Raw genomic sequence first — 23,720 nt, forward strand, 5'->3', positions numbered from 1 at the left:
TGGGCAGGGAGAGGGGACCTCTGGGTACCTGGCAGTTCAGAGAAATTGGTTCTTCTCTAGTCCCAGCTCTGACTGCAGACGTTACCCAGCTGTGCCTGATGTTGCTGGCAGTGTGGATGCTGGAGTCTGAGCTCTGGAGGTGCTGCAGCCAGAGCCCTGCTGAGGTCTCTGGTGCTGCTGTTCACTGCCTGTTCCTTGTGCTCTGCACTTCCATGGATTTACCTGGTGCAGATGTTCCCCCAGCCCTGCCCTGAATGCCCACTGTGAAACCCCAGCCCGGCTCCTGCTCCCCAGAGTGATTCCAGTCATTACCCTGGACAGTCCCTCTCTGTGCTTTCCCATCCTGCTTCCCTCCCCTTCCCAGGGACTGTCCTTACCAAAGCCAGGGCTTGGGAGTGTGAACTTCCCTGAGCTGGCATTCAGGGAGCAGGGAATGCTTTGCAGGGGTGAGTGAGTGGAATCTCTGTTTCACAGGTGGGGACAATCCAGTCCTGTCACTGCTGGGCTGATGTCAGGACCAGGACTCACCTGCATGCAAAGGTTTCTAACCCCCTGCTGGTAGGTGCCTCTAAAGTTGATTATTTAGAGTTCAAACAACATTGCAAGGTTGAAAAAGTACCCTTTTCTTTAAGAAACCAAGAGTATGACAGTCAAATCAAGAACTGAGATTTTGTATCAGGTTTTTCCTTCTTTCTCAGCTGGTTTTTCTCTGAACTGAGATGGCTCATTCCAACCTCTGAAAGGCCTTTTTGGCTGGTTCCATTTATGCTCCCATAAGGGACTTTCTTTAGAAAGAATTGTTGTTCTGAGATGCTGGTTAATTCTTCTCAGTGTCTGTAAAATCTACAATTTCTTCACATTAATTGCTCTTGAGGTTTTCAGTTTACTCAAAAATATTAACCAGGCTTCTTTCTCTAATGCCCTTGGGCTCCTCTGCCAAATAGTGTTGGAATAGGAATTTCCACATTTTATTTCGGTGGAGACTAAAATATTCATTAAACATCAGCTTTTTTTAATGCTGCCACCTTTTTATTTATATTCAGAAGGTTGTGGGATGTGCTTATAAGAATATACTTAAGGAGCATATGCTTTGAATCTTTTAGTTTAGGCTGATGTTAAGTGAGATTTGAAACTCATTAAATGTAATTTAAATTTAAAATACTCTCTTTTGGGAGTTGGTTGTTGTGTGGTAACCTCTGCTGCAAGAAGGATGGTTCCTTTGGGCATTATATATTCTATATATACACATGGGTGATTTCAAATTGCAGTGTCACAAGTGGCATCACTGAATCCACACCACTTGAGCTTTTATTGCTTTGGCTTTTGCCCAAATGAGTCAGGAACTGCATCCCACAGAATTCCAGACTGAAACTGATGTGATGCTGCTTTTTGTTGATGTCAAAATACCTTGCTCAGAGCAAAATGACTGCTGGCACCAGAGGATGGCAGCCAGGTGTCCTTCCCCCAGAGACTTGGCTTGCTGGCATCACTCAGATGAGCAAGTTCCTGTGTTGGAGGTCATCCTCCAAGAGATTGCATTAATAAGTTTGCTTCCATGGAAGTGTTGGTGCTTCTCAGACTTTGCCTGGGCCAGGATTAGTTGGAAAGCTGCCCAGCAGTGCTGTCCCTGGGCATGGAGGGTGATAAGCAGCAGCTTCATGCTCTGCTCTAGTTTGGTGTTAAATAATCATGGCCAGGCTGGAAGCACAACTGGTGCTGCAGCTCTGAGGCAGTCAGCAACTCCTTCTCTGTGGGATTGCCTTTGAATTTGTTTTATATGTATCTTAAAAAGGAGCTTCTGTTCATCTGCTGGAATAGATTTCTTTATAGACACTTGAATTTGATAATCTGAGGAAAAACAGGCCTCTGTTCCAGAATGGTTTTTAAAATGACAAATGAATGGTTAAAAGAAGGGAAATCTCAGTTTAGATTAACAAAATAACTTTTTTCTTACTGAATCCATGAACCTCTTCCTATATATATACCCAGCAGTCTGGTCTAGCAGCAGAGATGGATAGAATGTCAAGCTTGATAGATTGTTGGAGCTGGTTTTTGGTAGTTAAACAATAATGGAGCTGTTGTGTGCTTGCAGGGAAACACTGAGCTCTGTGTGCAGACTTCAGCCTGGAGAAAGTTCCAATTGTTCCAGAGAAGGGCGAGTTCTAAAATGCAGCTTCTGTGGCTGGTGGCACAGCTGGCCAGATCCCTGCCTGTCCTGAGGCCCTTGCACAAGCATTGCAGGAGAGTTTGGAAACAGTTTATTTTTCAGATTCCAAGTAAAATGTAGATTTCCAAGTCCCCTTTGACTGTATAATCCAAAGAGTAAAAATCTCAGCTGGTTTTTATGTAGGGGCTGTTTCATGCTCTTGGAGCTCAGGACCCAGGTTCTGCCAGTCAGAGTCTGAGATTCTGTAATGCAGGCCTTGTGTCTCTCAGGTGGAAAGGCTGATCAGCTGTTGCAGGGGATCATGGAATTCCTTGTCAGCTCTGTCAGACCTGATCTGTCACTGTGCATCTTCTTGTGCAGAGGACTCTGGGGTAGGAGGAACAAGATTTTGTCTCTTGTGCAGAAGAGAAACAAGAGGGAGTTGAAACATGAATTTAATAAAAATAAAGCCCAAACCATCAGTCCTTTTGGCAAACTACTTTTCTATTCCTGCTGTTATTTATACTACTTGTTACTTGCTCCTTTGACCTGAATACAGATCACAGACAGATTTCTGCAATGGAAATAGCTAAAGAATTCATTCTTCATTCTGAGTGAAGGAATTCCTGGAAAGAATTGAAATATGTTGTTCAGCTCACTGCCAGGCTTCAGGAGTAACTTGGAATGCCTACAAGGTGTGCAGGGAGAGTGCAGCTGGAATTCAAAGCACCTGTAAATGACTGCTTGTGTATGGCAAAATAACACACTTAGAAACAAAACACTTGCAGCATTTCTTTTTATCTGCCTTCAGAGGCACCTTAAATCTGCAAATAATCTTATCTGATCATCCTGGTACCATCTCTGAACTCTGCCATGGGTGAAAGCCCATTGCAGGGTTTTAGAGAGAGCACACAACACATTTAATAGAATTTTGCCATTTTGGTCCCTTGGAACCCTTAGCATTGCATGATTTCAGTTTGTTCAGCACTTGCTGTGGTAAAGGCCATTTCTATCAGGTTTTCAAACAATGTGTTCAACTGCATATAATGAAGCCTTTTCATCCAACAGAATGTAGGCCAGAGCCCAGCCTGGGTCATGAAAGGCTTTACTTTGTCTGAGGGAAGTAAGATGATCATTCTTGGAATGAGGCCTGTCTCCCTCAGTGCTGCTCTGCCCAAAGCCAAACTCACTTGGTAAGACATTGTTCTGGAGGCCTGAGCTTGCTTTTTTACTTCTGGATGTGGCTCTTAATAACATGAGCTAAAGCTTTCACTGTTCTGGCAGGAATAAGAGATGCAGGCTTGTCATTAAATCTGTTGAATCAAATACATGGTGGTATTTCCTAAAAAATTCCCCTGATGAGAGAAAATGTGAAGAAAAGGGTATAAACTGTTACTGTCCCTGTGTGCTTGACTGATCAGCCTTAATCCTTGATATTGGACAAAACAATCTAAATATATTGACAAAACCTTCTAAACTTCTGAGGAAAACATTTTTTTTTTTACAACATGTACAGAAGATTTGAGATCTAAAATCCCTGATGTTTTCCTAGCCTGCAGTTTGACAGCATGCTGCCTCCTTCACATCTTAAGTCCCAAGAATGTTTGTCTTTTTTGTTTTGTAGGGTTTTTTATAAAAGGCCACATTTGTAAGTAAAACTTTTATTTTTAAGTTGAAAAGCCCCTTTAAGTAAAAACAAGCTTTTTTATTGTGCATGTTGACCATAATTTTCATTGTGAACTGGGAGAGTTCAAACAAACAAACAGAAAAAAAGAGCCACAAGAAATGAACAGGACTTGCATTGTCTTTTGCACTTGTGTCAAACATGAATTTGGCTTCAAAATCATCTTGTTTTGTCCTGGTTTTTTTTAATATTCTGTGTTGTAAAATTGTTAGGATGCTCTGCAGAATTTCAAGGAGGTTGTTCACTCACATTTCTTCCCTTAAGTGCCTCACTTCTATGGGCTCTGCAGTTCTCTGAAAGTATTTAATTCCATTATGAACACAGTACTGCTTTAAAGAAATGAAATATTGATTCCATTCCCTGATGGAGCATTATCTGTATTTTGCTTATGGAAAACTCAAGCACAGAGAACTGAAGTAGCTCAGACTCACAGAGCTGGAAACTAAAACTAAAACTCCTCACCCTGAATTGTCCCACATTATTGATTTCATTACTATTCTGAAAATAACTTACTAATGATATTTTTTGAAATTTGGAGTTTAATTTTTTTTTTAATAGGAATGCGTGGTATCTGATTTTGTTTGTGTAATCAAAAATGGGTCAGTTTCTGCTGAACTATTGAACTGGGAAAAGTAGAGTTTAAAAGAGAAGAAAGGTCATGCTGATGTTATCAGGTCAGTGGTGGAAAAGATTGTGTCATAGGGAACTTCTTACTGGCAGCAGTCCTGTCTGGTTGTGCTGAAATGTCAGATAAGTTGTTGTTTGCTTGGGATCTGAGGACAGAAGTGAAGATGTTTTGAGGTGTTATTTAAACAATAAGTATTCTTTGTTTTTGGAGGGCTGTGTGAAAGTACAAGACTGCTTAGTATGTTCCCAGCCTCCATGATAGTTGGTCTGGTTTTATTCTTCATGCCCCAACACCAGGATTTAGACTAATATGAAAATCTTGTCTTGTCATTTTTACGAAGCAAAAACCCCCCAGAATGGAAAGAAATGCCCCTGCCAGTTACAGAGAAGCAAAATGAAAACGTGATGGTGTCTGTGTACTGCAAAGGTGGAAGAAAAAACCCCAAGAGAAGGTGAATTTAAAAACCCAACCAGAACTAAGTAGATTTATTGGTTTCTAAACTCCAGTGATTTCTGGAGCACTGACTCATGATGTCTGAATGTCTGGGCTTGCCAGAAGCCTGCACTGAAATATGACCCTACTGGCTTGGGCCATATATGGGAAATTTCCCCTGTGTGACAAAGGTGGGGAATCCAGGAGATGCAGGTCCCTGGCTGAAGCTTTCCTTACCTGCTGTGCTCTCAGTCTTCTGTGAAAATACATTCTCTGGGTTGGATCCCACTGGGGTTCCATGTTCAGCACTTTGATTCCATGAATTGGGTGGGTTTTGGTGAGGATGCCCCTCCTGCCTCTCTTGGTGCTGCACACAGGTGATTAAAAGGCTGGACAAAGAACTTAAAATGTTCTGCCATAATTGATGTATAGAGATGTGGCAATAAAGGAGAATTGCCTTTTTTGGATCATGGCTTTAGTTCCTACAGACAAATGTTTACTTGAATGGTGTGTGAGCTCTTCTACAATCTCCTCAGGATGTGCCCCCTCAACTCAGCAACCAAAACCATAGGACCAGATGGCTGTTGGGTTTGTTCATGTTTCTGTTTGAATAAAGGCCAGATTTCAGGCTGCTTTGGTTTGGATTTCTCAGTCCTTAATGTTCCTGCAGAGATTGAGACTGGAGGGAGAGAGGCACAGCAGTCGAACAAGGATGGGGGTGAAGGAACCCTTGTAGAACTTTCCAGCCCTAGAAACAAACACTGCAGATGGTTGGAAATTGACCCTTCCACAACATCTGTCCCATGTCCTGCTGGCACACACTGGGTGCTGAGGCTTGAACTTTCCCTCAGTTTTCATGCTCTTCTCCTGGCCTGCATGTAAGCAATTCTGAATTTCAAATGCTTCCGTGCTAAATGGAGATTGGCACAGGAATAATATTTATGGAAATTCTTTAAGAGTACAACTTCAAAGTCCCTCTCAAAGTTCCACCTGTATTAACTTCCTTCAGATGAGAGTAGAGTATTTTCCCTTGTCCACAGATAAGGTGACTAAACCATAAACAAACTCACTTTTTTTATTGTGCTGTCTATTGTTGTTTCAGGAACAAAACCAGTCCTCAGGTTTGTACTCAACATCCTGGACCTTTTTTTAACTGCTGACTAATTTCTAAGTATTTCTGCAGCCTGGGAGGGCAGAACTTCCCACACTGTGTCAGATGTGATGTGCGAGCTGGTCTGTGTACGTGTGTGTTAAAGGAGAAGATCTGCAGCTGCATTTTATTCTATTTCAGCACCTAGTTTGGATTTGAATTCAGATTAATTTGGAATAGGCATAGCTCTGAAATGAGTCTGCAGTGTTTGTGCTTGTTATGATGTGCCTCAGTTACATACATCCAGATCTGTTTCAGTCCAGCCAAATAAAAATTATCTTTTTTCAGGCTCCAGTTAAATGGGTTAGAGGTTGCCTGCCAGTCTGCACAGAGCTGTGGTGCATCCAGTCCTACTGCATGTACACTTTTCCACTTGTATAAATTCCATGGGCTTTATGTTCATTTTCTACCAGAGGCTTCTGGAAGAAGATGGGGAGGAGAGAAGGTTTGGCATGTGAGGAGTTTAGAGACTATATTTTGATTTTGTAGGGGTGAAATTTAGAAGTTTACTGGTTAAAAATAAACCCATAGCTTGGCAGGACAAGTAATTTCCTGGATTTCCAACTGATGTTGTAATTTATCAGCAAACACTCTCAATTTTGGGTGCCTGAGACACAGTGATAGTCCAGAGTCTGAGTCTGTGGAGCTTTAGGGCCAATTGTAATCGCAGTTACAGAGAAATTGAATGTAATTCTGGCTAGTCTTTTCCAACCCCAAATTTGAGGAGCTGTATCTGGGATAATGCACCTCTCTCTTCTCCTTACAAATGCCCCCATATTCTTGTGCTTCATTCCAAAGCAGAACTGTTGCTGAATGTGTAATTTATGCAGTTGTCATATTGAAACAAGATGTGCAATTGTGCCAGGGATTCCAATGGAAATAGCTTGATCTCCTTTTTACCTGAAGTAGGGAACTTGAGATGTGATGAAAATACAAATTCATATCCTTTCTCCTCCCCTTTTTTCTCCAGCTCCCTGAATTCCCCCATTTAGGAGAAGGGTATCATTAAACCATCTGCCAGTGGTTGTCTTCTCCCCTGGTGAAATCACCTTCCAGCAGAGGGGATTCCAAGCTGTTCCCTGGTTAAACTGTGGATCTGCTTCTGTTTGTTTGCAATACCCAAACACTGAAGTCACTGGGTCCACAGCAGTGTTTTGCAGCACAGCAGAAACTTATTTTCAGCAAGGTTCTATTCTGGGCACTGTAAAATGTGCTGAGAGAGGGAGGTATTTGTAGTGTGGAGGGGAGGAGGAAGACTCCCTGAAAAGCTCCTGTTGTGCCTTTGGAGCCTCTTTCTGACTTCCAGGTGGGCACAGATCCAGGAAACCTCCCGAGCTGTGGCCACGTGGCTGTCATGGAAGAGTGGTTGAGGTGGGTTTTGAGATGAAATCTGGATGGGATGGACCCTTCTTGGAGTAGGGCTGGTTAGGGGAGCTGCACAGTTAAATGTTCAGATTGTCATTGAGAATTTATTGCTGTCTATTGGAATTACAGTTTTAGCAGTGACCCATGCAGCTGAATCCAAGAAAACCTGATAGGAATGAATGAAGAGAAAAATTCAGCATGGAGGTTTTTCTGCATCATGAAAAGGACTGGTTGAGTTGGGAGGGGATAGTCTAGGATTCCTGGACTGCTCCTTGCTGACATTTTGGTGGAGAGCTTCCACTTTCAATGACACTTTTGGGTGTGAGACTAAGGATAGAGACACATCCAGTCATGCAGGATGCTGGGAATGGTAACAAAACAGCACTCTGGAATCTTGCTTCTCCAGAGTGTCCTTTCTTCTCCTCCTGACTTGGTTCATGCTATAATTACAACTGACTTAATTCAGCCTTGCTGATGAATATCAAACCAGTGTGAAAGAGCACAGCAGCTTTTTGAATTGTTGTTCAGCATAAGAGGAGAGCGGAAGGGAGATAAGCCCAAGGTCACAGTATGTCCCTTGGGAACAGGTATGGGACTAAGGAGGTGAGATGGACTGGGTAAGAAAAATCATTTTCTAAAATCACACGATTTCATTAATCACTTTGTTTTGGTTTCAATTAACTTGCTAGGAGAATGTCACTGACTTGCAAAAGAAAAAGGCAGTTGACTCTCCATCTTAGCAGATGTCTTGAAACCTAATTAGAGTTAATAGCAAAGAGAACTTTTTATCTAAATATTTTTCAATACATAAAATGTAACTTTGGGTCAAAATAAACAGTTTATATTAAAATAATACTCACCCTAGGTATCCAGTTCCTTACAAAACAGGATTTCCAAGCTTCTCATGTTAAACTGGGGGAAATTTGGTGTTGTGCTACAGAGGAGAGGGAAAGTGGGCAAGAGTTGAGTTTGCAATTCCAGGCGCAAAGCTGGGAGTCAAGTGAGAAGGTGTTTTGGAATTAGCTTTCTCTCTATAAATCCCACAGCTTTCTAAAACTCTTTTCTCCATTTCAAATGGGAATTGCAGCTCTCTAGTTTCAAAGAGGTGCTTGAAGCTGAGATCCTTTGTGCTTGTAACAGTGCTGGTGGGATTTCAGGTGGAGATCTCTCTGTAAACCTCCTGAACATCATCAGGTGTTGCTGGCAGTACTGATAAGCACTGGTACAGCTGCAAAATGCTCTTGGAATACCTGCTGGATTTTTGTCATGTATATAAGAACTCGTAATTTTCCTCTCAGCTTAGCCAATTTTCCAAGGGCTTACCTGGCAAATGGTCCTGCTCAATGTAAACCAGGTTATAGCAGCATAAAAGGGGCTTTGTCTGCACCATGGTTTCCTCTGTACCATGCAAGTGGGAGGTGATTTTTGTGCTTCTCTGGGCTCAGCAGCAGCTGAAGGTGCTGGCGTTTCAGCAGGGCTGTGTGTGGCTGTGCTGAACGCTTGTGGCCCCATTCCAGCTTTTTCCTGCTCTGCCTTGCACCCTGCCCCAGCGGGCTGCCCTGTTTACTCTCTGCTCTCTGGTAAATGGATGTCACTTCCTTCATTAAAATGCTGGTGCGTGGCCAGGTCCCTTCCTTTGGGCTCACAGCAGCGGCGGCGCTGCCGAATCCAGCTGTGTGCCACGCTCTGGGATCTGCTCCTGCCGGGATTGTTGGGATCTGCTGAGCCCACACACAGAGGAGGTTTTGGGAGGCATCTCCAGGGTGGAGAAGCACAGGTGCAGCTGTGTTGAGGAGGGGCTGAAGATGGATTATTGCTGCTGGGCACAGGCTGCGCTTCCAGCCAGGGACTGCGCGCGTCCCGTGGGGAAGGTGTAGGCAGCGTCTGCAATGGGGTGCCAGTGCCAGCCTGCTCTGGCCAGCCTCTGGACATGAGGATGTGGGTGCTGTTCAAGGGCATCCCCTGATGTGCCCGGCAGTACAGGCACTCCTGGATGCACAGGATCACAACCAAAGGGACACAGAAATCCTGGACACCCTGATCTGTGCGGACTGACCTGAGCTCTCTGCCTTTGTAGCTGACCAAGGTCTCACCTGAAGAGTTTTAAACTGACATCAGAGTTGCTGATCAGACTGGTGAGCAATTAAACATTTGTCTTTGTTGCATGATGTTAGATGATTAGAGAAGGGAAATGTCTCCAGGCTTTCGTAAGGCACGGCACAAAATGGAAAAGTGTTTCCTCCTTCCGTAAAACAATTTCTTGTGTCTCCCCCACCTGAACACTCCTGTTTCTAGCTGTGATCCAGTGCTGGTATTTATTTACTCATTTTTTCAAGGTGGGCATGCTGTCACCTTGGGCAGGTGAAGTAGTACCTTTACTCATTAACATATTTTTTCCTATCCCTACATAAAAATCTGACAGCCCAGTTATTATATACAGTAAATTAGATGTACATTCCTCGTGACAGATTTGTGTCCCATCTCTTCCTTTTCTCCTGCTCTGTATTGGTTGAGACACCATGTCTGCAAATGTCATGCTCAGACTGGCAGCCTGCTTCCTTCCCTAGTCCCTTCTGCAAATGGCTCATTTGCTGACTTTTCCAGCTGTCCCAACATATGGCTGCTCCCATTTATCATAATTCAGGTCTGTGCCTGGAACAAAGGCTGATAAAAATAATGCTTTGTGCATAAGTGGCATTTGAGCAGATTATTCTATAGCTCTGTTATCAAGCAAATACTGTTTTTTTGACCTTACTATGAATTCAGTTTGGAAGTGGTAGGTCATTAGTGAAACTAATTTTAGCAAGGCATTTCTTATCAGTGCAGGTTTGTTGAAATAAAAAAAAAGTAGCAAATTGTAACAAAGAGCAATTGTGCAGCACTATTAATGGGGCACCAAGGTGGTTAACTCATTAAATACTTCAGCCATTTCAAACAGCATTCATCAAAGTGAGATCTGATCCATTTTGCAGGGGCTGCAGCATGGATTAATAACAAAAATAATAATTTTAAAAGACCTATCAATACATGAGTATTTTAAAGCCACACTGCCATTTTCTGGCCTCCTGAGCAATTTCCTGGATCTTCAAGCTACTAGAAGTGTCAGGAACGAATGGTTTTGTGCTCAGCATTATCCCAGGGTTGGTGTGTTGTGTTGAAAGTTGTCTCACTGGTATTGTGGAGGACACAGAGTCTATGTTAGAGTAGAGCATCTGTAGCTGCTCACTGCAGGTCCTGAAGGCAGTAGGAAGGTTCTGGATGGGAAGGAGAGGAGGGTGTCTCTCGATGGATGAGGGGTAGAGAGGAGCTGGGTGCTTCAGGGAGCTGGTGGAGCAGCAGCTCGTTGTGGTGAGCAGGGGAGGTGTGAGGCAGCTGTTGGGGCTGCTGAGCAAACAGCCCTGCAGGGGAGCTGGCCCTGGCAGAGCTGCTCTCTTGCATCTCCCTCCCTTTTTGGCACCCAGATCCATCTGCAGTAGCCTCAAGGGTCATCAGCCCTGCTGTTCCAGTGGTTAAAGGCCTCTCAGCAGCAGAACTACTTGCTGCTGTGGTTTCTTCTTGTGTGGGAGTAGAATCAGCTGCTCCTGGGAGCTCAGTTCCTTTTGATCCCTTGATTCAAGTGTCTCCTTGCTGCTGCTGCATTCCAGCTGCTGCATTCCTGAGCAGTCACAAAAAGGAGCCAGACCCAGTCCTTGAGAGCTTTATTATACAAAGCTGGAAGCTCATTGATTTGAGATGTTCCTTGGCTTGCTCTAAGTCCCTTGTTGTTTGTACCCTTAGGAAAATAAAGGCAGATTTTATATTCAAACATAAACCACAGTTTCCCTCTGCAGCCACAGCCTAGCCTTTGATGAAATCCATTTATTACACATGCATGTGTAATAAATCCTGTGTGGAGGCTGTGATCCCTGATACTCCAGCTAGCAAGGTTGTAGCAGTGATATTGCGTATGGAGTGAGAACCTGAGTTCAAACACTTTTTTAAATGAAGATGGTAAGTGTAAGAATCCAGGCCTGCATTATGAATTTTGTCTTCAACTATGTATGGGAGGAAAACTTTGACATCACTGGTATTTCCTTCAGAATTAAATTTATACAGAACTCTTGGCATTGTGTAGAACGTGTTAATGAACTGGTGATGAAATGAATTTCACTCTCCTGTTTAAATCCAGTCAAGAGAGTCATGGCATGCACAGCTTCATACTGGAAAAATAATCAAATCAATAAAAGCAGTCCAGCAGAGCATGTGGAGTGCTGGCACCACTTTGTCCATGGGAAGCACCTCCCTGTCATTTATTGGATTTCTTCTGCCTTTCCTTAAAGCAGCTGAAGGCAGAAGATGAAACAGCCCCTTCCCAGGGTGCTGATTGCCACGTGGGTGGATGTGTTTGCAGGTCCAGGATAGACTCTTTGATCTTGTGTCCCCACCCTTGATGAAACTCCCTCTCCCTTTGCCCTGGCAGATGCTCCAAGCACAATGTGCACTTAGCATTTAGGGCAGGTGGTTTTTGGCTGCCAGCAGTCACTGTTGGGTGCCTGCCATGGAGCTTCCAGTTTGCCAAACCCAGCTCAGCTGCATGGCTCAAGCAGTTGTTTCTGTGGCTCCATGAGGCAGTAGAGGCACCTTGTCCAAGGATAATGCTGCTGTCAGTAGTGCCTGTAATGTCAGCTATGCCAGTAAGTCCACATCTTTTATTCAAGATGTTCCTGAAATCCATGCTGTCATTAAGTTTTCCAAGCTGTCACACTGGTATTAGCCAAGTTACTGTAAGTATTTTCCCAACCCTGGAGCACAACACAGAAGTAGCTTTTTCCACTGGGTGTTCTTTTATCTGGGCATTAATTTGTCACTTTGGTGTAGCTGTGGAACTCCTTGGGTGCAGAACAGCAGCTCCTTTGCAGGGAATCGACAGGATTTAGGGCAGGACTCTCTGGTTCTGACCTCAGACTACCACATCTGTAACATCCATCCCTTGGGGAAATGAGCAGTTCTTGGGCTGTGCTGACCATGTACCTCCAGATAGGTAAGAGAATAAAAAAGAATAATTTTCCTGCAGCAAACATTGTAGAGTAATCAAGGAAATTATCATCCTGGAATTCCACTGAGGCATTCTGCTTGTAACTTGGAGTCCTCTATCACTGGCAGTGCTCATTTCCTTGGCTCTAAAGCTGATCCTGTCCAGAACAATGGAAAATCAGCTGCTGTATTTCTTGCTTATGTCTTAGTGCAGCTGTAGGCAGCTACAGAGGTGTTTTATATGTGTGCTCCTTTTTATACCCTTGGAAAAATGGATCAGAGGACAGTCCTGGTTGTTGTTTGTTTATGGGCAATTCCCTTCTATGCTTTTGTAGTTGAGCAGGATTAAGGTTCTTCTAAAGCAACATCTGAGCTTTTTGTTGGCCTTTTAATTCTTGGCAATCACAGAGCTACAACCCCAGCTGAATGCTGAGCACTGTCTTATTTTATCCCAGTTTGTGCACTGCCTTGTGTTTTTCTTCCCAGTGTTTGACATGTTGCAATGTTCCAGAGTGAATTAGTAGGCTGTCTTTTTCTAGGAAAACAAAGTTTTTGGGGGCAGGCAGTAGCATTTGTGTATTCTGTTATCGTGGGTGGCCTTCAGCTTGCAGGGGTCCTTGAAACAGGAAGGGAGCTGAACTCTGGATGCAGTTTTCCACTGCTGTGGAGGCTCTGAATGCTTGTTGGACTGTGCAGCTTTCATGTTGTTTAGATTTGTGATTCCCAGGAACAAACTAAACCTCCCAAAGAACGTGATTTCAAGTAGAAATTCTGTATTTTTGCAAAAGAAAGGCTCTGTTAACTTCTGAATAGAAGAGAGAGCTTGAAAATTAACATGCAGGGAGAAAAAGGGTAATTGTTTCTTTTATCTGTGCCATCTGAAGTGCGTGTTTGATTGCAGGGCAAAGCTAGTAGAGATGGATGATAGATTATTTCTGTTGGTGCAGTGCTTTCCTCTGTGTATTTACTGGGATCTCCTTGCCAGCCCAAGTGCAATCCACACTATTTATTGAGATCTGGGTGCCTGCCCAAGTGTCATTTCCAGTGCAGCAATGAGCACATCAGCTCCACCACAAATCCATGGTGTGAATGTGTAGATTTGTATTTAAACTCTGCAATGTGCTGAGCCTGCAGGGAGGGCTCCTGGCTGAGCTCACACTGTGAGCTTTGAAAAGCATCTGTCCAGGACAGCAGGGATTCTGACCAGCCAAATTCAGCCAGGTTCTGAAAGGATCAAAGATGCCACTAAAGCAACAGATACAGGAACAGCACCAGAGTGCAAAAGCTTGCCAATTCAAGTACATCAGCCCCAAAGATTCAGCACAGCTTAAAAAAAAATTAATTATTTTACCAAATAACCTTTAGGATTCCTTTCCTAGCCCTGTTCCCTTGGGAATCTGGAGTTTCACAGTGGCAATACTTACTGAGTAACAAGCAATGAATTGGCTGTGCAGCTGAGAGATGTTTTATTTCCAGAAGTTTATAAAATCAAGCAGTTGCTGAATGCTATCAGTGAGGGAGCTGATTTTTAAGACATAAAAGAAACAGTTCAGGAACTCCCATGTGAGAGCAGAAATGCAGAGGAGGCAATTTGTATTCAGTTTACCCATAAGTGATGACACATGGTGTGTGCTCCAGAAACTGAATGCCCAGATGAATTCAGATTTCTTTGTAAACTCCCAAAAGCAAGTTTATAGCAGTGTATTTCTGGAATATTGCAGCAGAGGTGGTCTGAGAAGACTGTGGAACTGAGCATTTTGCACTAGACTGTGTTAGGATTTTTGGTAAGTGTGTGTATGTGTGTATACATAAAAAATTTGACTTCAAAAAATAAACAAATGATTTTGTGTCTCAGCTGCAGTTGTTTTCTCAAGCAAGTTACCAAAGCCAGTGTTTGATTTTCTTACATTACTGACATTGACCTGCTGTGTGATGGTTCAGCCTTGTAATGCTGTAAATTCAGCCTAGAACTGCAGTGTGTGAAATCAGTGGCTCAGCTGTCCTTGCTTTTATTTTATCTTTTTGGATTTGTAGCTGTAAATCTGTAGAGGGATTTAAGATAAAGCTGAAGAATGGCCATCTATGATCCTGCTGCTGATTTTATTTAACTGTTCTGTGCTGTATAATTTGAGCTTTTGTGTTCTTTTCCTGATGCATTATTACATCCTGATAAGTATTGCAGCTTATGTGAAATAGAAACAGCCTGTTAGAGCAAACTCAGAATCTGATATAGCCAAGTGGAACATAAATTTTATCTTGTCTTCATTGTAGTCTCTTAACTCTCTGAAGTTTCAGTAATGAAGTTCTTTTGGTCTTTATTTGTCCCTTTTCACCAAAGCTGCATCATGCTGGACTGAGCGTGGGGGCTTTGTGTGCACTTGGCAGAGGAAGGATCAAAACTGACAAACACGCTGTTAAAAATGAACCAGGGGTGGGCACTGACCTGCATTTCCTGCTGTGTTGTCACCTGAGCTGCCAGGCTGTGTCCCTGCCCCTCTGACAGGTGTTTCCCTGGCAGGTACTATGTGGGCAAGCTGCTGTAACTGGTTCTGTGTGGATGGCTCCCCTGAGGAGATGCAGCCGCCGCCAGCAGCCCGAGCCCAGGCCTACTCCAACCCTGGCTACAGCTCCTTCCCCTCTCCCACTGCCTCTGAGCAGAGCTGCAAAGCCTGTGGGATGCACTTCGACAGCTCCTCCAGCAAGGTGAGTCCTGAGCCTGCCCTGCCAGCTGCCTTCATTTAGTTACAGACACACATTCTATACACTAATCCTCAGATCTGCACGTCCTGTATGGGAGAAGACAGCTCACCTTGGCTCTGGGTCTTCAGTCATTCTGTCACAATTCGTGTGTGTTGCCCTGGTTTTTTAAGATTTTTTAAGCCTTCTGATGTTTACATTCTTGTAATGAACTTTCTCACATACTTTAGGTGAATAACTTATTGTTTTGCATTCTTTTATGGAGGGGGAGAAATTTGATGGACTGTTGGTTTGTCCAGTGTCATTGGAGAGGTGGCACTGTCACCCTCCAACCCACTGTCACTTTTGGAAATCTATAAATGTTGGAGTCAGAATTTAACTTTCCCTCTTTTTACCTTGGAGAGTCCAGTGTCCATGCTGTTTCATTTTGTATCCTGGAGCAACAAATGTGACTGGAAATCCTTCAGCAGATTTCCTCACTGAGAAAGCCAAACTGCTGATAGTCACTGAAAGAAGCATTAACTTGAGCATAAGTTATTACATTTCTTATTTAAAAGCACTAATGTCCTTTAAAAAGAAATATTGTGGCAAGAAGTTTAATAATGTTTGTGCTTTCAGGAAAGGAAGATCTTCCTGTTTTCCAAACTATTGTTGCTCAAGCTAAAAGCCAGTGAAGTTTTTTGAGGATGTGTGTAGAACTGCTGAGCAAAAATAGCCCCAGACCAAACCCAGATCAATTTTATCTTACTTGTAAACTTGATTTGTGGTGTATAAATGCCAAAATAATTGGTACCACAAGACTTAATTTGACAGCAAACCCTGCCTGGGGCATTATTTGGACATGGTGGGTCCTTTAATGCTGCTTGAAAATGTTCCAGTGAGGAAAATTGTTTTGTGTCCACACTCTGTGGCTTAAGAAGTGTCTGATCTATAGTTACTGAACTTAAGTATGTGAGAATTTAAAAATAATGGTGAATTCTGGCCACAGCCCTTTCAGATTATCTGGGAAAGTTCATAAATTGGTTTTCCTTGCACTTTTTTCTTTATGCATGAGGACACTCATCTGAGGAATGGTGGGTCTTGGCAGAGCTGCTGCTTTCTACTCCCAGGGCAGCAGGGATGTTGATGCATTTCTGCACTGAGGAGTGCAGTTGCTTCAGGAATCAGACTCTGGTGATGTATTGTGGGGTGTGTGAGTGTGCTGAGCCTGCTCCAGGTGCTGGGTCAGCTCCAGTGGGGCCCTCCCTGCTCATGACTCTGTCATGTTGTCTTTGACATTGTCCTCATTCAGCCACATGTCCTCACAAATACTTGTGGAGAGTTACCCTGGACTCAGCACTTGCTGTTGGCCATGGCTGCGAGTAGTGGATGGAGACAATTCTGAAATGAAACCATTTCAGGCAGCTGTGAGCTCAGCAGCAGCAGCACAGCCCTGTTTTCCCCAGTATCCCCTAAATAGCTGTTCTGTATCAGCTGCCCTTAGAGCAGTGTCTTGTCAGAGCCATCAGTGGCTCCAGCTGAGCTCTCTGGCTCTGACAGGAGAGGGAATGCTCTCGTGCACAAATTACAGAGGATCTGCTAAAGCTGTTGAAAACATTCCTGCCCTCAGCAGCTTCCCTCTTTTCCTGTGGGATCTGCTGTCTATACCTGTGCTCATGTCCAGCTGCTCCTGCTCCAGGCTGTCAGGGAAATTGAAGTTTATGTTCTGTACTCCAAAGGGGGCTCCCAAACCTCCTCCCTCCTTCCTGCTGCCCAGCTCCTGAGCAGTGATCTGTGGGGGTGACTGGAGCCCTGTGCTGCAGGTGGGAATGCTGGAACAGCTGCAGGAGGGGCTGCCAGAGCTCACCCCTGAGGTCTCTGAGGGAGAGAAAACATCCCTTAGAACACACTGGTGTGTTTGTGAGCCATGGGAATTCCTCAGTGCTGTTGCTAGGGAGGGAGCAGTGTATGAAATCTCACAGTGCTGCAAGGACAGCATGGAAAACTGCATTCTCCCCTGGGAGAGGCAGCACCTTTGAACTGCAGTGTCCAGTTAATGTTTATTCTGAAATACAGGGGATCAAAATTAATTCCTTCTGCACTGGTGACTGTAAGGATAGCCTAGATTGCTTTAAAAAAGCCCCAACCCAACAAACCCCCCCCACATAAAGCATTTCAGAGCTGTCTGACCACGCTGACTGTGCTGTCAGTGAGCAGCAGGCAGATGTGGCCTGACCTTTTAGGCAAGTTTTAATGTGCAACAACATTTGAAACTAATCCTTCTGAAGAACACACTGCCTTGAATTAATGCTCTTTCACTCAGAGTTCAGTGAAGTGTAAGAGCTGCTTGATGCTGAGATGTAGCCAAAATATCCATGTTTAAACACTTGCTGCTCAGATACAGGCTGGGGAGGTTTTATTTTTTTTTTTCCTCTGAAGATAAATCCTAGTGCTGAGCTGCTAAGTCAGAGACATGCCTGGATTTATTTTCACTTCCCAAATGTATCCTTTGATAACTGAGGCAGGGTTACTGTTAATTGCAAGAACATGTTTGGTAGAAGAGCCCTTGTGCTGTGTTTGCTTTGTGATACCTCAAGGTGGGAGTGCTCAAGTAGGGGTTTTCTGGCTGGTGGAAGGTCCTTGGCAGTACAGGGGTTCCCTTTGGAGCCAGTTTGGCAACCTGCAGGCCATGGGGAGGCTTCCCCTGCCAGAGAAAAGTGGGGCTGCTTCAGGGTTTTGGGTTGTTTTGTGCAGTTTTTGTGTGGTTGGGGTTTTTAAATCTCAGTTCATCTGATTGCTCCCACGTCAGAGATGGGGGATTCAGAGGGCAGATGTTACCAACAGGGTAATTTTCCACTTCTGTGCCTTTGTGGATTTGTTTTGTTCCCCTGCTCTAGGCACACACAGCCATCAGTTCCTGTCTCTGCCCTAAAAATTCCCCAAGGAACAGGATTGCTCTTGCAATCACAGGGTCACAAAAAGTCAATTGCATATTAATTTTTTTATGGTGATGAAGTTAAGGAAAACTCCTCCAAATTGGATGTTCTGTGGAAATTGCCCTTCCTGCCTTGCTTTGTTTTTGGTGAAAGTTGCTTTTCCTTGGCAGGCCCCCAAACAGCAGTTTTGAGATAAGGTTTCAAGAGTTTCTCTCTGTGGTAGAAGTAGGAATGTCTTAAAATGCTTGAGCAGGAAATTGGGATTCTTTCCAGTAAGTGTCACTGTGAGTGTAGTACAAGCTCTAAATGAGAGGCCTGGAGGTGTTAACTGGGGAGCAGGGAGGGTTTCAGGCTGAAAAGGGCATCAGAAAGAGCTTTTGTAAGCAAGTAGTGTATTTACAGCTGTAAAACATCTGCTTTCTTTCAGCTGGGATGTTCTTCAATCACTAGAGCAGTTCATAAACCAGTTTTTTGTTTTTGAGTTTGTATTTATTACTTCTCCAACTCCACCTGTGTGTTTTTCCTTGCACAGCTCTGAAGGATCAGCATGTCAGGATTCCACAGAGGTGCTTGGCTCCTCTGAGACTGTGAATTGGCATTTTTAACAGCACTGAAACCACTTCTCTCTTCCCCCAGGACTTTTTAACAGGCACATAATGTGGCTGTTCTGCTGCTATTCCTATTGGAAAATGCAGAATTTGTCTTTCCAAAGGAATGAGCAGTCAAGTTTCTGCAGAAGTCAGCACGGACTGTGAGTGCTTGGAACTTTGAAAATCAAGCTCTGAGTGACAAGATCAGAACCAGTATCAAATATAAACTTTTAACAACAGAATTCAATGTGTAAAGTTTTTAACTGTCTGGGGCATAACATTTCCAAAACTTCCAACACTTTCTGTCCAGCACTAACTGGTATAAAGTGTGCATATTGTTTTCAAAATAAGCTATTTTTGTATAAACAAATGTCAGATTCTTTGATGTCTGTGAGACCTTGCTGTTCCCTGTCCCTCTTATGGTGAAACTGAGATTCATTCCGTGATTGCAGCAAATTGGAGGGGGAAAAAAGGAGGGAGGAACATCATTCATAGCAGGTATTTATGAAAGGGAAATGTTTTTAAGTAGTTCCTTCAATGTTGGAGCTTAGTGCACAGAGCAATGTGCACAACTAGCTGGAATTCACTCAAAGTCTGCTGCCTCAATCTCAGTTTCCTCTGGCTTAAACTGCATGGGCAGGTGCAGAAAATTCCTGTGGTGTGAGGGAATCTTGTCAGGATATCACGTTTCTGGGTAAATGGAGTGGGAATGGGGCTTCTCCAAGACTCAGTGATTGCTCAGGGATCAGTCCTTTTCCTCCTCTAGGAGCATGGGTGAGCACTTGGCACTTTGTCATGGATTGGAGGGTTTGGATTGTGCTTTAGGAGCAGCTGCTGCTTCCTTTGGCTGCGCTGCCTGCCCTGTGTGCTGCTGGCACAGGGCAGGGCTGGCTCTGACTCTTCCTCTCTCTCTCCCAGCACATCTGCTTGGACTGTAAGAAGAACTTTTGCACGTCCTGCTCAAACCAGCCCGAGGGTGGGCCCCTGCTCTGCCACCTCTGCCAGCGCTTCCGAGCCACGGCTTTTCAGCGGGAGGAGCTGATCAAGATGAAGGTGAAGGATCTGCGAGATTACTTGGCCCTCCATGAGATTTCCACAGAGTTCTGTCGTGAAAAGGAGGACCTGGTATTCCTGATCCTTGGCCAGCAGCCTGCAATTACCCAGGAAGATCAGATAAGAACAAACACATTTAATACCAGTGCTGGTGAACAGCAAGACTTTGTGAGTCACCCCCCAACCAACCTGGCCTCTCCTACCTCACACGATGAGTCCTCAGTGTCTGCAGATCCCATCTCAAGTTCAGAAGCTCAGGAACACCAACAGGTACAATCTCTGGCCAGAACAATCTTTTGCAAACTTACTCATCTCCATTTTTGGATTAACTACTAGGATGCTGCATTGTGGTTTTGCTGTGTAAAGCTGTGACTTGCTGTCACTAACTTTGATGTGCTGTTCATTATGGAATTGAATTTGGTGGGCAGTGCTGAGTATCTCAAGCATTCGCTCTCAGAACATCATCAGTGCTCTGGGATGTGTTTTCTCTGGTGCCTTGGTCCCCACTTCCATTGCCACAAGGTGCTCCTGTAACTGCTGCCTTTGGTACTTGCTGATGGCTTCTGGCACATGTTTGTAGGTGTAATTAAATTGTTGGTACTGTTCTTTAATTCCTGTGCCAGATAACAAGGACAGCCTAATGCAGTTTTGGAGCTGGAACTGATCAGAGGTGATGGGGGCTGGGTGAGGTTTTTGGTGTCTCCTGCACTAAGATCAATGGAAGACAAACCCTGAGCCTGTTGCCAAGTCTTGGTTTATGATGAACCTGCAGTTCTGATGAACCTCGGCAGGGGCATTTGAGTTTAATTATTTTTTATTGACCTTGCTTTGTTTGTTTTTCTGCTCTCTGCTAAGGAAAGTTTACTCAGTGTTTGACATCTGCTCCTTGTCCTGTTACAAAGTTAATGGGTGTATTCAGTTCCCTGTGGGCCAGAGCTGTGAAAATGTGTGTACCTTCTGCTTCCTCAGCAGATTTATCTAGTTCAACAGAAGAGTTCTCCTGTGAGAAATGTTTTTTACAAATCATTAAAAGGCATTTTCATTCCATGGTTTTCTGGATATTGCCATTCCAGTTTTTACCAGCTTTGCTCTCTTTCCTCACTGCCCCATGATACATTTCAGCTTCTTGTCCTGACTTGCATGACATGGTGCTGCAGTTCAGGCTCTTTGATCCTGATTGTTGTTCTTGGGCTCTGTAAATATTAACAAGTCCCCACTTGGATAAGTGGGATGGTAACATTACAGTTTCTTTGTCAGTAGGAAACCAGAGGGAGCAGTGGCTGCTGGGGGTGAGTCAGCTGAAATTACACTGCTCATTTGATCAAGTGTTCAAAGCACCTGCCCAGCTTTTCTCCTCCAGCTGTGTCACTGCTGCTCCCTCACTGTCTCTGTTTGCCCACTCCAGACCCCACCTGAGGAGGTGTTTGCCTGGTTACTGTGAGATCTGAGCTGTCAGAGAGGGCTCTGCACTGAGAGCTCTGACACCACACCAGAGCACAGTGTGACCTTCAGGGAAGGACTGCACATACACAATTACAAATTTGGTGTATAAATTTGGTGGTCTCCTGATCCAGCCTGGAGTTCTGTACTGGGGCTTTAAAACTTCAGCAAGTGTTAGTTTGTGTGAGTGCTGCCCAGGAAAAACCCTCTGTGAGTGTGCCTGGCTTGGGCCTTGTCCTGCCTGTGTCCTTCCAGAGGTCAGGGACTGCAGTGACACTGTCCTGGAGTTGATTTCCCTCCAGAAACCTACAGCTGGTGAAAGCTTCATTTCCTCTTCCAGGCCAATGGTCATGTGCCTCCTGTCATGAGCCCAGCCTGTGCAACAGCAGCTGAGAATGCAGGAGAAGAAGCAGCAGCAGAGGATGAGATACAGGTTTGTGTGTCCTGGAATTGGATGGCAGGGAATACCAGGTTTCCTGGGCTGGATTTGCTACCAGACATGAACAGTAACTGAGGCTGGCCAAACCAAATCAACCCCTTCTGTGGCATCATCTTGTCCTCATACAGAAAGAACTGGTGTCACTTGGACACCATGACAGAAATGATTGAGTTCTATCTCAAGATTTGTGTTTCTGGTAGATGAATTCAGAGTAGCCACTTCTCTGTACATCCAGACGTAAATTCCTGCTAACACACATGCTGGAAGTTGATTAAAATCCTAGTTCAAGGTGTTGAGGGCATGACTGATTCCCTGTGTGCTCCCCCCAGTCCAGTGACTCCGAGGATAACCTGGTGCTGGGCAGGAAGGCCTCCCTGTCTGACCTGACCAGCGTCGGGGACATCAACGCGCTCTCGGTGCGGCAGCTGAAGGAAATCCTCGCCCGCAACTTCGTCAACTACAAAGGCTGCTGTGAGAAGTGGGAGCTGCTGGAGAGGGTCACTCGCCTCTACAGAGAGAAGGACCTTCAGCATCTAGGTGAGAGACTTAGCCAACATGGGCCTGTTCTCCAGGTTTAGCCTTTTTATGGGCAGCCATAGAAGGAAATGGAGCTTAGCTGACATTTCTGGTGCAGCAGAGTGAGGAGGAAGGAGGGGGTGTTTTGTACAGAGTGAAAGGAGCTGAGCTCTGCTCAGCAACACTCCTTGTTGTTGTTTGAGGAGAGTTCTGGGAGCCCTGCAGCAGCAGCATCCTTCACTCTTGGTGTTGTGCATGCCCCCAACAGATCCCACTGGGCACTGCCTCACCCTCACAACAGCTGGGTGGCTGTACATGACTGGATATGCTGAGCTCTTATCTCTTGGCTCGTGGTACCTGGCAAAGCCAGCAGGGAAATGCCCTGCCCAGGCAGGAAACTGCCACCAAAGAGCAGCTGGGAGATTCAGGATGTGCTCAGAGCAGTGGCTCCCTGGGCTTGCCCAGCTGTTGGTAGCTGGGGTTTCACTCTCTTACCACCAGAGTGTTCCTGGGCCTGCACAGGTGGCTGTGAGGGGACACAGGTGTGTAGAGAATATATCTGGCCTGATTTTCCAGGTGCCAGTTTGCCCTTCCAGGGGATTTCTTAAAAAAAAACACATATTTGTAAATTACTTACAAGAGAAACTTACTTTAACACTTTGATTTCATAAGTTTGTTTCTCAGTGCTGTCCAAAGTAGTGTTGCTTTCTTAAACATGTCTCTCTAGGCTTTGTCTTCTATGGATGATCCAAGATTTAAGACAGCGGTTTTGGGGTTGCATTCTTTCATTACCTTGTGCTTTTGATGCAATGTATCCTTTTCTTCCACTCACTCTGTGTCTGTTCAATCACTTGGTGATTGTGTAACAGCAGAGGAGCTGGCACAAGGGCCTGCTGCAGGTGCAGTGCTGGGAAGCCAAGCTCTGCACACATTCCAAGGCTGTCTTAAAAATTGAGCCATCCCTTTGGATCCCTTATCTCTGGGAAGCTTTAACTGTTCTGTGAGCTCAGTATCAGAGAAGGTTCCTGTCAGTTGTTGAACCTGTCCTGATCAGAGCCCAGCCTGAGCCTCCCATGGTGAACAGCAAAAAGCAGTTTTGGTTCAGCAACTCCCTCAAGGTTTTCAGCCCCTGGGCCTGCTACCACTTCTCTCCCAGCTTTTCAGATTCTCACCAAATCCCTCTCTCCTTCTGTTGCAGTTTTGGACACTGACAATCAGACTGGTGAGTGAGATCCTTAATCATGGAGTTGTTTATTGGGAAAAACCCTCCAAGATCCAGTCCAGCCAGCACTGCCAAGGCCACCCCTAAACCATGTCCCCAAATGCCACATCTACATGGCTTTTAACTGCCCCCAGGGTTTTTTATGCCACCACTGCCCTGAGCAGCCTGTTCCAGAGCTTGACAACCTTTTTGAAAATGGGTATCAGGAAAAATTTCTATCTAAACCTCTGTGGCACAACTTGGTCATTTCCTCTTGTGCTGTTACTTGGGAAGAGACCCCTGTTGCTTCATTTGCCTCCTCACTGAGAATCTCAGTGGTATTTGTTTCCATCTCACAGAAATTACTGTGTAAGAGCTAAAACCTCTGCTCCTTGCCAGCTGATGGAGCAGCCACAAGGGGAGTTCCTTTGCAGGCCTTGTCCCTTAGGGA

At 44.7% G+C, this 23,720-nt stretch overlaps 1 protein-coding gene across 5 annotated transcripts in view; it reads left to right on the forward strand.

The window, feature by feature from the left end:
* Positions 1 to 23,720, forward strand: part of RFFL (ring finger and FYVE like domain containing E3 ubiquitin protein ligase) — a 29,207-nt gene that overhangs the window by 3,028 nt on the left and 2,459 nt on the right. Inside the window, exons 2-7 of one of the 5 annotated variants that reach the window (XM_059865605.1) lie at positions 475 to 558; positions 14,937 to 15,121; positions 19,539 to 19,943; positions 21,454 to 21,546; positions 21,882 to 22,089; positions 23,267 to 23,290. In XM_059865605.1, coding sequence (XP_059721588.1) covers positions 14,942 to 15,121; positions 19,539 to 19,943; positions 21,454 to 21,546; positions 21,882 to 22,089; positions 23,267 to 23,290 — 910 coding nt within the window. In that variant the 5' untranslated portion in view covers positions 475 to 558; positions 14,937 to 14,941. Of the gene's footprint in view, positions 1 to 474; positions 559 to 8,000; positions 8,023 to 9,026; positions 9,541 to 14,936; positions 15,122 to 19,538; positions 19,944 to 21,453; positions 21,547 to 21,881; positions 22,090 to 23,266; positions 23,291 to 23,720 lie in introns of those variants that run through there. The other 4 variants (XM_059865607.1, XM_059865604.1, XM_059865606.1 and 1 more) reach the window with 4 other exon arrangements.

This window comes from Haemorhous mexicanus, chromosome 22 (genome assembly GCF_027477595.1).
Source record: "Haemorhous mexicanus isolate bHaeMex1 chromosome 22, bHaeMex1.pri, whole genome shotgun sequence".
Taxonomy (NCBI): domain Eukaryota; kingdom Metazoa; phylum Chordata; class Aves; order Passeriformes; family Fringillidae; genus Haemorhous; species Haemorhous mexicanus.